The sequence below is a fragment of the Lissotriton helveticus genome, chromosome 4_1 (assembly GCF_964261635.1).
Source record: "Lissotriton helveticus chromosome 4_1, aLisHel1.1, whole genome shotgun sequence".
Lineage (NCBI taxonomy): Eukaryota > Metazoa > Chordata > Amphibia > Caudata > Salamandridae > Lissotriton > Lissotriton helveticus.
This window is the reverse complement of record NC_136063.1, coordinates 1,070,886,519-1,070,900,483: the sequence shown is the minus strand read 5'-3', so window position 1 is coordinate 1,070,900,483 and position 13,965 is coordinate 1,070,886,519. Positions and strand designations below refer to the sequence as shown.

Genomic DNA, 13,965 nt, shown 5'->3' with positions numbered 1-13,965 from the left:
CCCCAGATCTGCCCCCATTTCCTGGGGCACCCCCGATGAACAAACACCGCCTTCTCGGCAACCATCGCTACATCCATGTCCCTACACCAGTCCCTCAGCGTAGGTGAAGCTTCAGCACCCCACAGTCTGGCTATGTTTCGCTTTGCCACCATCATCCCCAGCATGGCCCAGTCCTGCTGTCGAAGGGTTAGATCCGTTGCGTCCCATACGTTTAACAGGCAACGCCGGGGTTCAGGCAGCAGGGAAACAGTCATGGTTTGGGATATGGTACGCATCACAGCAGCCCAGAACATAGCCACCCGACCACAGTCCCAGATAGTGTGATAGAACGTACCCCTCTCCCCACATCCACAAAGGCAGTACTCGTGAGAGGTCTTCCCTATCTTATGCAGGACTGTTCTGGTGTAATACATGCGGTGCAGTATTTTCAACTGTAACAATTTAAGTCTGGAGGGGATCGCTGTTTCCCGCGGCGAGGAGGTAGCCTCCTGCCATTCCGAATCCTCAAAGTCGCCCACATCACTCTACCAGCTCAACCGCAACCTAGCCAACCTGTCCGGAAGATTGTTTACCAACTTTCGATATGTGAAGGATGTTGCTTTGCAGGGCATGTGTTCTGTTAGCAATCTATCCTCTAAAGGTGTGGATTCCTGAAGGACTGTCTTGGTCGGGATGGCTGTCTGCAGTGCATGGCGGATTTGTATGTATCTATAATGTTCAGACTGTGCCATCTCATATTTGGTTTGTAGAAACGCGAAGTCCACTACCTTGCCCCTCTTCCAAAGGTCTCCCACAACCGATATTCCTATGTTGTCCCACGCCTGGAACCCCTTACTGTTGCAAAGGTATCCTAGTCTGTGTGAGTCCCACAACAGTGTCATTTGCGTGATCGTGTTAGCGCACTGGAGGTGTCTGTGTGCCTTGTACCAGAGTTGAATCGTGTGTCACGTCGGTCCCACCAGGTCGGCCGGCACACTCCGGCTATAGAGGTTTCGCAACAAGCCCCGGGGCTCCAAGCAGTGTCTATCAGCTATATAAGCGGGCTCAGTCTGCGGGGAATGTAGCCAGTAGTTAATTTGTTTGAGATGGGCCGCCCAGTAGTACAGTTCTATGTCGGGGAGTGCTATGCCACCATCATACCAGTCTTTTACAAGTTTACATTGCGCAATCCGCGCCGGCTTACCGTCCCATAGTAAAGCCGAAACCGCAGATGACATCACCGTGAAGTAGGAGGGGAGGACCGGGAACGGCGTGTTTTCGAGAATATACAAGAAGCGGGGAAGCGTCATAATTTTGAACAGTGCAGCTTTGCCAAGGAGAGTAAGAGGGCGGGAACGCCATACTTTCACATCCCGTTTGACGAAGCATAAATACCCAGATATTTGAACGCCGCACCAGTATAACTCAAGGGGCAGCTCGCCGGGAGCGACGGTGGATGGCCTGCAAGAACGAATAGGACCGATTTAGTCCAGTTAATCCTATATCCCGACAGTCTCCCAAATTTGTCGCAGAGGTTAAGAAGCTCAAGAATTGACTTTTTGGGAGAGGTGAGATAGAGAAGGATATCGTCCGCATAAAGAGATATGCGATCCTCCCACGTCGGTGACCATCGGATACCCTTAATGGATGGTTCCCATCTGATCCAAATTGCCAATGGTTCAAGAACCAAAGTAAACAGTAGGGGGGAGAGTGGGCAGCCCTGCCTAGTCCCTCAACCGAGCGGGAAGTCCCTAGATATGTGACCATTTGCTACCACCTGGGCCAGGGGACCAGTATAAAGTAATCGAATCCAGGCACAGAACTTGGGGCCAAAGCCCATATGCTGAAGAACAGCAAAGAGATAGGGCCATTCCAGCCATTCCACGGTGTCAAATGCCATGGTGGCATCAAGGGAGAGGAGAACAGCTGGTTCTTTTATACTGTCCCGGCGGGCCAAAACAGCCTGCAAACGGCGTAGGTTATACGTTGTATTGCGAGATGGCATAAAGCCAGACTGATCTGGGTGCACCAAGGTAGTAAGGTGCGGGGCCAGTCGCTGCGTTAGCAATTTGGCAAGGATTTTCGGTTCCGCATTTATTAAAGAGATTGGGCGGTAAGAGGCGCAGGCCTCAGCCGCCTTACCGGGTTTATGGATCGGAATGATTGTGGCGAGGCGCTGATCTCTAGGGAGTTCACCTGCTTCCAGACTGTCGATAAACATTTTAATGAGATGGGGGGCCGTGATTTGAACCGAGTTCTTGTACAGCTCCACTGGGAACCCGTTGGGGCCCAGTGCCTTGCCTGACGCCAATGCGTGGGTTGCCTCTTGTATTTCTCCCACTGTGATGTCCGCCTCAAGTTGGAGCGCCGCTTCTGGGGAGAGGCCAGGAATGGTCAAATCTTTGATATAGTCATATGCCTCCTCGATCGAGTATTGCGCCGGGGGGGGGTATACAGTGTTTCAAAGTGGTCTGCAAGTAGGTCGACTATGGCCTCGGGATCCGAGGTCGTATGGCCAGAAGGTGACGTCAGCTGCGCAATGACTCTACCCGCTCTCTCCTTCTTGTCCAGCCAAGCCAGCATCTTTCCGGCCTTGTCTCCCAGCTCGTAAACCCTATGACGGGTGGCCTGAATTGTATTCAGCACCATTTCTTTCTGGTATGACATCCACTCGGCACGCCGTAGCCGGACTGCCTGGGCAGCCCCGAGGGACTGTCGAGTCTCCTGTTCCCGGGTCGTGGTATTAAGCGCCTCCTCCAAAGCGCTAAGTTCCCGTCGCTGTGTTTGCTTGTGGTCAGCAACGGAGGCTATGGCCTGTCCGCGCCGGACTGTTTTGTAAGCCTCCCACAGGGTACTGTGTGAATCTACCGATCCAGAATTCTCCTGGAAATATTGTTCAGTAGCCTTATGTAAACTTTTCAGTAGAGAGGGGACCTGTAGGTAGATCGCGTGGATTGGGAAAATTCAGCTTCTATGGGGGCGGTGGTTCGTGTATGTGAGTCGCAGTGGAGAGTGATCAGATATTTCCCTAGGGCGGATGTCTATCTCCTCAATGCCCCGCAGCCCATCCCCAGACACTAAGATGTAATCTATCCGTGAGAGACAATCGTGGGCAGCCGAGTAGTAAGTATATCGCCTATCGTAAGGGTGTTTGTGCCTCCAGCAGTCCGTGAGTCCCAGGGCGTCAAATAGTCCGAGGAGTCTTCCGACTCCCCACACCGCTGCCGTATGTGGGTGTCTGTCGAGGTCCTGATCAGCAATGTCATTGAAGTCGCCCCCCATCACCAATGTCGCGGTCGGCAGAGTCAAGAGAAAGGCCGCGAGGGCAGCATGTGCTGTAGCAGGTAGGCCTGGCGGAATGTACACGGACACAAAATTAAAAAGCTGGCCCTGCCACTGTATCGTTGCCGCTGCAAAGCGTCCCTGTGTATCTATACGTGTCTGCTGAACCACCAACTGAAAATTCTTTCTTACTAGTATCCCTGTCCCCCTCGAACCCGAGGAGAAGTCTGCATGGGCGATGAACTTATATCCCCATCTATCCATTGCCCTTGATGCCGAGCCTACCAGATGAGTTTCTTGCAGTAAAGCTATGGCCGGGCTACAACGCTTTAGGTATTGCAGCACTAGACCACGCTTCACCTTGTCCCCCAATCCCCGAACATTCCAAGTTAGGACTGTTAAGGCTGACTGGCGGGTTATACGAGTCTCAGGTGTATCTGCCACTCGTGCAGCCATCTATTAGTGTACTTAACATTGCGGGGGATAAATCCTGTTGTGCATCTACTTTCGGGAAACATGTCGTCTTCATTACAATACAAAAGGGAACAAGAACAAAAAAGAACAACATCAAAAACAATCCCTGAATCTCCCCACCCTGTGACCCACCCTCCCTCCCTGCCTCCCTGCTAGACGAACTTGCAACTGCCCGACACCCCAACTCAGCAGAGCGCTCTATCCCTCCCATCACCCAATACCTGTTCGTCGGGGGGAGAGATCAACCAGGTACCAGTCCCTTAAGCCCCTAGTCGTGCCCTGACCCGGAGTCACAGGCGGCACAGGCCCGCAGCAGAGCAGGATCACAGTCACAATCGGGACTCAATAGCATGTATATGGTGCCTATTCCACTTCGTTGAGCGGTGAACAGTTCAGGTCAGGTCCTCCCGAGTCAGAGCCTCCAGTTGCACCCTCAGTGTCGGTGCCGTTGCGGTTTTGGTCGATGGCCTGATTTGCCCACGGTGCGTCAACCTTCCAACCAGTCATGCGCCGCCTCTGGCGTGTCAAAAAACCAAGTTTTTTCATCTGCCACCACCCGAAGCCTCGCAGGGAAGAGCATTGAGTAGGGCAATTCCTGTGTCCTGAGCAATTTCTTGACTTCAAAGAAGCTGCGGCGCTTCCTAGAAACGGCCGCCGTATAATCCGGGAAGAACGTCACTGCGGAGTTCAAAACATGAACCGGTGGGGAATTTCTGGCTGCCTGTAAGATGGCGTCCCGGTCTCTGAAATTGAACAATCTTGCGAGTACAGGTCTAGGAGGCGCACCCGGTTTAGGTTTGCCACCGGGCACCCTGTGTGCCCGTTCCACCGAAAAAAAGTTTGAAAGCCCCTTAGGTTGCAGTTTGGTGGTAATTAATTCCTCAACATACAGATCCATAGCTCTTAAACCTTCTGATTCCGGAATACCAATAATCCGGACGTTATTGCATCTTGCTCTCCCTTCTTGCTCATCGAGCTTCTCCGCCAGTGTTTTATTTTCTTTTTCAAGCAGGGCAACCGAGGTCTGCAACTCAAAAGTGTCCGCAACAAGAGACCTCGCCACTATTTCAACTTCTTTGACCCTATCCGCCATCTTGTGTAGATCTGCACGCAGCAGGGTGACGTCCGTAGATATAGTGCCCACCGTCGCCTGTACGTTAGCCAGTGCCTTCATCACGTCCTCCAGGGTGATTTTTTGGGTTTTCTCATCCTCTGTAGGTTTAGTTTGCGAGTGGCCGGGAGAGGATCCTTTTTCATAGGCATATTTATCTAATTTTGCCTGAGTAGCAGTGTGTCTTGGTCCCCTGCCCGCCATGGCCCCTTAGTCCTGTAGTACCACGTGGCCGCTTGCATTGCCAGCGGGGGGGGGGGGTCCCTGACAACGCAGGAGGATCAATACAGCGCGTGGGGCCCAGTGAACCCTCACCCGGGGGGGCTCACTGCGTTGCGGTGTGTCAGAGAGAGCGTCAAGTTCACGCGGGGGAGGGCATGGGCCCGCAGCACTGTTCAATGGCGCCCCACTACTCAGTCCCCTGCTCCACTGCACTGCGGAGTGACGATGTGCGAAGGGCAGGACCCCCTGCAAGGCGGGCCTTCGAGGCGAGCGCCGGCGTCAGTTGGTGGACACAACGGGGTCGGAGGGGGGGGGAGACTCATTCTCAAGGCAGAGTCTTCATTGTATGGCAGTAGCTGGCTCGATGGCGTCCCAGTCCCTCCACCTCCACAATCCCCGGTACCGATGCGGCCAGCGGCCGGAGCTGTCACCAAGCGTCAGGCGGGGGCAGGCAGTCTCACCTCCTTTATTCAGCAGTTCCGAAGGTCGGGTTGCTGGATGAGGGCGCACCGGCGCCGAAGGGCTCAGTCCGCATAACGCGTCAACCTCGCTGGAGAAGGCGCCCGACCTGCGCTCCCGGGCGGCGGGTGACGGCCAATCCACTGCTGCAGTCCCCGGTCTGAATTGCGACGTCAGGCCTCAGATCGCCGAGCCGTCGGACAGGGCGAATTCAAGTCCGATTCAGACGGCAAGCAGATCAGGTCGTGCCGCCCGCACCCCGGTACCAGAGGCTGCCGTCAGGGCCGTGTTTTCTGTCGGATCAGTGCACGGATTTAGTGAAAAGGGCGACCGGGTCCCCGGAGCTCACAGACTAAGCGGCCATCGTGATCGGCCGGTAGCCACGCCCCCAACCATCAGGTGATTTAATGTCTTAGTTCAATGAATGGATGCATTAAATACAAATTTAATTCACTTGTATTAGCAACGTTATATTATAAGTACAGCTTTAGCTACCATGAAAGTTAGTATCGTAAGTACTAATTGCAAAAATAGTAATAGTAATACTATAAGGGACATATTCGTAAAGTTCATGAATAGAAAAATATTTCTCACCATATCTGCCTTTTGGTTAGCTGTCTGGAGCTCTTTCTCTTTTGCTTCCAGCTCTTTACTTAGTGCAGCAACTGATTCAGATGCCTCTTTTAGTTTCTGCAATCCAGTGTTCATCCTGGAAACATAGGGATAGTGTGATACTTATTTAAATATACCCTTCTTCCCACTAAACATCATGTTCTGATTAATGCCAACACGGGCCTGGTCTGAACATGCTTCCCTTCGTCACCAAGTATGAAAATCATCCAAAGCAGTGTTTTTATTTTCTCATGTGTTTTTCACTCGGCAAAGAGCTAAATGATTCAATGTGTTGATTAAAAAAGCATAAAGGTCACATTTACACAAGCAAAACAAATGAAGTACAAAGAGATTAAGAAATCCATTAAAAGAAAGACAAAAAAAGTTTATGGGTGTGTGTGAACTTGAGATCGGCTGCTTGCATTCCGAATTAAATGTTATCAAGACAGAACTGTTGGCAGTGGATGTCTGGCCTACATCCACAGTTTTTTGTACAGTACATTATTCATGATTCCCTTACTTGATGTTACACTTTGAGAAAGATACAGTACAATATAGCTTTAAAGAGGCGTCTTAAGAATTATTTTTTTAACTTAAATGAATGCATGGTTCTCTGTAGGTTTTTTGTACAGTTCGAAGACAAAGGACTTGGGCAACCAATGATCTGATATATCACAAGCCAACTAACCCATTTCATGCATCAAATATTTCTTTATGAAATTAAAAGTTCACGAATAAAAATAAAACCTTTGCAATAAAATAGGTTACTTACCTGTAACTATGGTTATCCATTATTGATATCTTTCATAGATTCACATGCTTGAATCATTCCCCATCATCGAGGTGGGAGTCCCACTGTACCATAGTCCAGCAGTTTATAAAATTACCATAGGCTATCATAGCATAAGGCGATGCATTTAGTAGCCTATCTATCTTCCTTTTAAAAAAAGGACCAAACTGTATATTGTATTGTATTGTAATTGCATTTATATATCGCCTACTACCCCTGACGAGGGGTCAAAGTGCTTTTTTGGCAAGTAGCACGCTACTCCGGGACCCATAGAGGATTAGTGTTGAATTAGTATAGTGAAACATGCAAGTACATTTGAAGTGGTGGATAGGTTAGTTATTTGGATTTGGAATGATAGCAGAAGGATAGAGGAGGACAAAGGTTTGTATTTATATAGCGCTTGTTGATGCACGCTATTCAGGAAGCCTATAAAGGATTAGTGGTGAATTAATATGGTGAAATATGAAGTAATTTCAGTGGTGGATATTAGTCTGTTACTTGGAGTGAGAAGGACAGCCGAGGGATAAAAGGGGAAGAAAGATTTGCATTCATGTAGCACTTGTTACCCCTGATGGGTGTTGAAGCGCTTTTCTGGCGATTAGCACGCCACTCCGGAACCCATAAAGGATTAGTATTGAAGCAAAAGTTATTTACCTTTGGTAACGATATATCTGTAAGAAACAGTAGTTAGTGTTAGATTCCATACCTTAGAATATCCCCGGGCATCAGACTGGATCCAGAAAGTTTTGCGTAGCAGTACCCCTGCGCGTCGGTAGGCGTCGGCTGCGGCTCCACGTCCGTTGTCGTTGGCGCTGGGATGACGTCGCCGGAGTACTTAGACGATGCCCTTGCGCGCTGACGTCAGTTCTTATACACAGCTTTTCCGCCCCAGGAACGCAGAGCCATGATAAAAACAGACACTGGTGCCAAAAAACTAGGGCCCTCAAAGGGATGTACCTTAACCCGAGATATCGGTTCGCAAAACGGGGAGGATAGGTGAGGCGGTAAGGAATCTAACACTAACTACTGTTTCTTACAGATATATCATTACCGAAGGTAAGTAACTTGTGCATCTGAAAGAAACAGGTTAGTGTTAGATTCCTTACCTTAGAATAGATACCCCAGCAATACCAACCATGGTGGTGGGTCTGCGAACCAATAATCACACCAGAAAGTCCTGGAGAACAGAATGGCCGAAAAAACCGACTCTCCGGACTTGACTGTCCAGAAAGTAGTGTCTAGCAAACGTGTGCACCGAGCCCCACGTAGCTGCCTGACAGATGTCCTGCAAGGGGACTCCCCGACCCAGGCCAGTAGTAGCCGCCGTAGCCCAAGTGGAATGAGCCCTCAGCCCAACAGGGGCCTCCTTTTTAGCCGAAGAGTAGCATACCTTGATGCCCAACACGACCCACTAAGAGATGGTCCGTTTGTGCACCGCCGGTCCCTTCTTAACGCCCACGTAACCAACAAAGAGCTGGTCGTCCACTGGCGTGTGTGGTCCAGATAGAATGAGAGTGCACGTTTTGGGTCCAGACGGTGGAGCCTCTCTTCCTCTTTCGAGGGATGCGGAGGCGGAAAGAACGTGGGCAAGGTGATGGACTGCCCGATGTGGAAGGCTGTGACTACCTTGGGCAGGAAAGAGGGACGCGTTCTCAAGACAACTTTGTCCGGATGGACAGAAAGGAAAGGAGGTTTGGAAGAAAGAGCCTGGAGCTCACTCACTCTCCTGGCAGAGGTGATGGCAACCAGGAAGGCAGTGTTAGGAGTGAGAAGACGAAGAGGGCAATTGTGAAGTGGCTCGAAAGGAGCGCACATCAACTAAGTAAGAACACGGTTCAAGTCCCACTGAGGCAACTTGAAAGGAACAGGAGGAAACATATGAGTGATGCCCTTCAAGAATCTATTTACAAAAAGGGACTTGAAAAGAGAAGGCTGATCAGGTAGCCTTAAAAAGCCAAAATGGCAGAGAGGTAGCCCTTGATATTGCCCAGAGGAGAGCCCTGCTGGGCAAGAGAAAGAAGAAAGAGGAGAACCTCTGAAAGGGGTGTAGAAAGGGGATCCACAGCTTTTGCTGTGCACCATGCCACAATTTCTTTTCCTCCTGCAGGCGTATACCGATTTTGTGGAGGGACGCCTGGCTGCCAGATCACATCACAGACTTCAGGAGGCAAGTCAAATGGCCTCAACTGTCGCCGCTCAATCTCCACGCATGGAGGTGGAGACTGGACAGTGTCGGGTGGAGGACCGTCCCCATCTGCTGTGACAGAAGGTCCTCCTGAAGAGGCAGACGAATCGGGGGATCGACTGACATGCTGAGTAGTTCGGAATACCAGTATCTTTGTGCCTAGTCCGGAGCCACAAGGATGTCTTGGGCCCGGTCGTGCTTAATCTTCTTCAGCACTCTGGGCCGAAGTGGTATAGGTGGAAAGGCGTACAATAGACCACAGCTCCATTTGCGACGAAAAGCGTCTCCGAGCGAGTGCCGCCTTGGAAATTCCAACGCACAGAACTGATGACATTGCGCATTTTCTTCTGTGGCGAACAGATCTAACTAAGGCTCTGCCCAGCGCTGAAAGAGACCTTGCGCCACGTCCGAGTTCAGACGTCATTCGTAATCCATCATGCACCGACGGCTGAGTTCAGACGCCCTGGCGTTCAGGGAACCTGCCAGGTGTTGAACCACCAGGGTCACGCCCTGATGTTCCAGCCATTGCCAGAGGCGCAGTGCTTCCTGACACAGGGTCCACGACCCCACCCCGCCCTGTTTGTTGGAGTACCACATGGCGGTGTTGTTGTCCGTGAACACCTGCACTACACTCCCCCGGACAGAAGGGAGGAATGCTTTCAGTGCAAGTCGGATTGCCCGCAGCTCCAGAAGGTTGATGTGGAGCCGGGACTCTGCCGGAGACCAGAAGCCTCTGATCTCCGCCTCTCCCATGTGGGCCCCCCCGCCCAGGAGGGACGCATCCATCACAACTACCTGCTCCAGTTGGGGTAGGGAGAGGGATCTGCCGCTGACCCAATCGCGGTCCATGAGCCACCACTGCAACTGTCTCGCAGTGCCCTCCGAGATCAGGACGTGGTCGGATAGGTTGCCTTGATGCTGGGCCCACTGAAACTTCAGTTCCCACTGCAGAGCCCGCATACGCCACTGGGCGTGATGCACCAGAAGGATGCAGGAGGCCATCAGCCCCAGAAGCCGCAGCGTCAACCTGACTGAGACTCGGGATAAAGGCTGAAAGATCAGAATCAGAGCCTGAATATCCCGAACCCACTGTTCGGGATGATAAACCCAAAATTGCGCCGAGTCCAGAACCGCTCCGATGAGGTGTGACTTCGGCACATTGAAGGAGAAACCCAGCAGGTGCAGGAGGTCAGCCATAGTCTGGAGGTGGCTGACGACTGTCTGGGTCGAGCCCGCCTTCAACAACCAGTCGTCGAGATAGGGGAAGACTGGCCCCCCTAATCTGCGCAGATGAGCTGCGACCACCGCCATCACTTTCGTGAACACCCGAGGGGCGTTGGTAAGGCCGAAGGGGAGCACGGTAAACTGAACGTGCTCGTGGCCTACCGTGAACCGCAGGTAGCGCCGGTGGGCTGGCAGGACGGGGATGTGAAAATAAGCCTCCTGCAAGTCCAATGCCACCATCCAGTCCCCAGGGTCTAGGGCAGCTAAGACCTGAGCCAAAGTCAGCATCTTGAACTTCTCCTTCCGGAGGAAGCTGTTGACGTTCCGCAAGTCCAAGATAGGACGTAGGCCCCCTTTGTCCTTCTTGGGAACCAGAAAGTAGTGGGAGTAACAACCACACCCTACTTCTGGCCCAGGAACGTGCTCGATGGACCCCTTGGCCAAGAGGGCTGTAACTTCCTCTTGCAGAAGTTGCAAGTGATTCCCCGACACGCGGTGGTATCGCAGTGGCATGGCTGGAGGGGTCGCCTCGAAGGGGAGGGAGTAGCCCCTTCGGATGATTTGCAGCACCCACCGTCCGATGTGATGGTGCACCAGTGGAGGAGGTGATGGCGAACCCTGCCCCCAACTGGTGCAGAATGGGCCTGAAAGCTCAGACTAGCAAGGCTTTGAGGCGGAGGCTGCGGATGTGGATGTGGACTGGCCTCGCCGCTGTCCCCTGGCACCGCCACGGCGGTTGCTACGTCCACCGCTGCGCTGGATGTTAGTCTGCGGCCCATGGCTGGCAGGACGTGAGGGTGCGCCCCTTCCTTGGCCACAAAAGGAGCAAAAAGCAGAAGTTTGTTGGCGCTGGCCCGACAGACCCAAGGACTTGGCCGTAGCCCTGGAGTTCTTGAAACGCTCAAGCGCACTGTCTGCCCTGTCGCCAAAGACGGCCATCAAACGGCATTACCATGAGGGAATTCTGGACATCAGCAGAAAAGTTGGCGGACCTCAGCCAGGCGTGGCGGCGAACCGCCACCGTCGTGGAAAAAGCCCTGCCCAGCGAGTCCGTGGTATCCAGCCCACATCGGATAGAATACCGTGCTGCATCTTGCCCTTCCGCAAGGGCTTGAGCGAGTTTGACCCGGGCCTCCTCCGGGCAACCTGGCAGTACTTCCGCGACCATGTCCCACAGAGAGTGGGTATAACGGCCCAAAAGACAAGCGGTGTAGACCGACCGCAACCCCAAACTGAGTGAGAACAGCTTCTTACCAAACTGCTCATGCCTTTTGGATTCCCGATCAGGTAGAGCAGTCGGGAATGCGGTCTGGGAGTTAGAGGCCTGGATAACCAGGCTCTCAGGGGTGGGTGGACAGTAATCTAATGTCACCCGGGGCCGGGCGGTGGCGCCTGGCCACGTTCCGATCTACAGGGGTACCTGTAGCGGGCCTGGACCAAGTGCCCAACAGAACATCAGTAAGGGCCTCATTAAACGGCAGTAGAGGCTCCGAAGAGCTTGCCTGCAGTTTAAGGACCTCGGTGAGGAGGTTAATCCTCACAGCCGCGACGGGGAGTTCAACAGCCAAGGCCTTGGCCGCCCTCATCAGCACCACGCTGTAAGCAGCCCCCTCCTCCGTAGCCACGGTAGGAGGGGAGACAAAGCCAGTGTCAGGCGAAGTGTCCAAACCACTGGCCTCCTCTTGATCCACTGCCCAGTCCTGATACGACTGGCACTCCTGTGCCAGAGCGTCCTCAGACCCCTCCCAATCTCCCTCACCTCCCATCTCCTGATACTCCAGTTCAAAGGATGGGGCCAGATCATAGAAGAATTGCTCTTCTCTCTGCGTCAAATGCGGCGTCGAACGCCGGTCTGATGCTGGATCAGGACTGGGGGAAGGACCGGGGGCGACATCGTCCGGGGGTGACACCCTGGGAGTCAGTGCCGGCAGAGGGGTCGTAAGGTCGACCAGCGGCAACCCGGATCCAGAGCCAGATCCGGTGGGGCCCTGCGGCATCGGGACCGAAGTCGTCGATGGTGCCGGGGCCAAAGCACCCGGCCCGCATGTTAAATATTAGATCGTAGAGTGAACATTACCAGCGCCATCTTGTCCCATTTTAGACCTTTGCGAGCACGTAAGCGGCAGCCATTTTAGAAACTATGGCCACTCTCGTAACATTGCCGATCGCTTGCACGTCTCCCCGGCCTTGCGATCATCCCCCGCGCGCTGGCGACCCCCAAACATCTGTCGGAGCCATAAAACAGCTTCAGCGCGACCCAGCCCCGGAGCCACATCCCGTGCGGAACCCACATACCCTTTCATCTCATTCACGCAAACGAATCCTTTGATAACCCCTTACCCTGTGCCCGATTGTCCGAGCCGATCCCAGGCCATCACCTAGCCCTGCGGATGCGGTTTATTGCCCCCTACAGTAGAAACTCGCCTCTCTTCAAGGGAGCCGAGATTAATCAATGCCTTCACACCACAAGATCCGACCGATCACACGTATTCCCGTTCCCAGCGGAATGTCCAGCTGCGCGATAGCCATCACATGCTGAGATGGGGGTGGGGACCTCTACTGTAGATATGTGTGGGAACGGGCCTGGAGCGGGGATTCCGGGGATGTGTTTCCGTACATCAAAGCATTGCCAAGAATGTGTTGTATGTAATAAAGCCATAAACCTGTGTATAAGAGGCCAGGCCTCAGAGATGTTGTTAGAGCACCTCGAGAAGATACCCTCTTGTCTGATCTGACGTGTTCTGCTCCGGAGCGAATTAAACTCTGTTTCCCGCTTTCCAGTTTCCAGCACCTGCCTCATTATTTGATAATCGTCGAAGTGGTTTAGAGGCGGCTAACGCCAAAGCAGTGTGTAGAAAGGTAACCTGGAATTACTGCTTTCCACAAATTGGCGACCAAAATGTGGGGCCCATCAGCGACACGTGGATCCAGTGGGAGAGGTCCTGACGACAGAGTGAACGACTGCAACGATCGGGAAGAGCTCCTGCCTGATAGACCCTCGTCTGGCGGCCGATCATCCGAACTTTGCTGGTTCCGAACAGACCTCTCTCGAGTGATCTACGGTCCTGACTGGGGACCCTCAGGAGCGCCGGGGCACTAACGGAGAATAGAGGATGACCGGGCGCTGGAAGTGGAAGACGAGAAAACTGTCCATACGGTCCGGGTAAGGTCGTGCAGCAAGACTCTCTTTGTTTGTTTGATTGTTTGAAAATACTAGTTAATTATTTTTTGATTGAATCACTTAACCTCGGTTGTTAAGCGACATTGGTTCTTCTTGAGACATTCTATGTCTACAAACGGTGAAGAATAGGAATATTCTCTCTCCCTTTGTGAATAGTGAAGGATAGGTAGCGCGGACTTTTTGTCCATATCAGTAAGGGCTGATAATACGCTGCGCCTATTTTCTCCCCACTGATTGATTGGTCCTATTGGTTCTTTTGAGATATTCCCTGTTTGCAAATAACGAAGAATAGGAATATTCTGTCTAGTCTTTGCAAGTAGTGAAGGATAGGTAGTGCGGACCTTTGTCCACCATTGTTTGAAATACTTTTTATTCGTTATACGTCATGCCTATTTTCTCCCCACTGATTGGTAGTTGGTTCAGCCCGGACCGTTTATTAGAGGTAG

The 13,965-nt window shown here is 52.4% G+C and overlaps 1 protein-coding gene across 1 annotated transcript in view; it reads right to left on the bottom strand.

Moving 5' to 3' along the window:
- DNAH5 (dynein axonemal heavy chain 5) overlaps positions 1-13,965 on the bottom strand; it is a 5,174,212-nt gene that overhangs the window by 1,750,227 nt on the left and 3,410,020 nt on the right. The window contains exon 57 of the mRNA XM_078687662.1: positions 6,122-6,236. Coding sequence (XP_078543788.1) covers positions 6,122-6,236 — 115 coding nt within the window. The remainder of the gene's footprint in view (positions 1-6,121; positions 6,237-13,965) is intronic.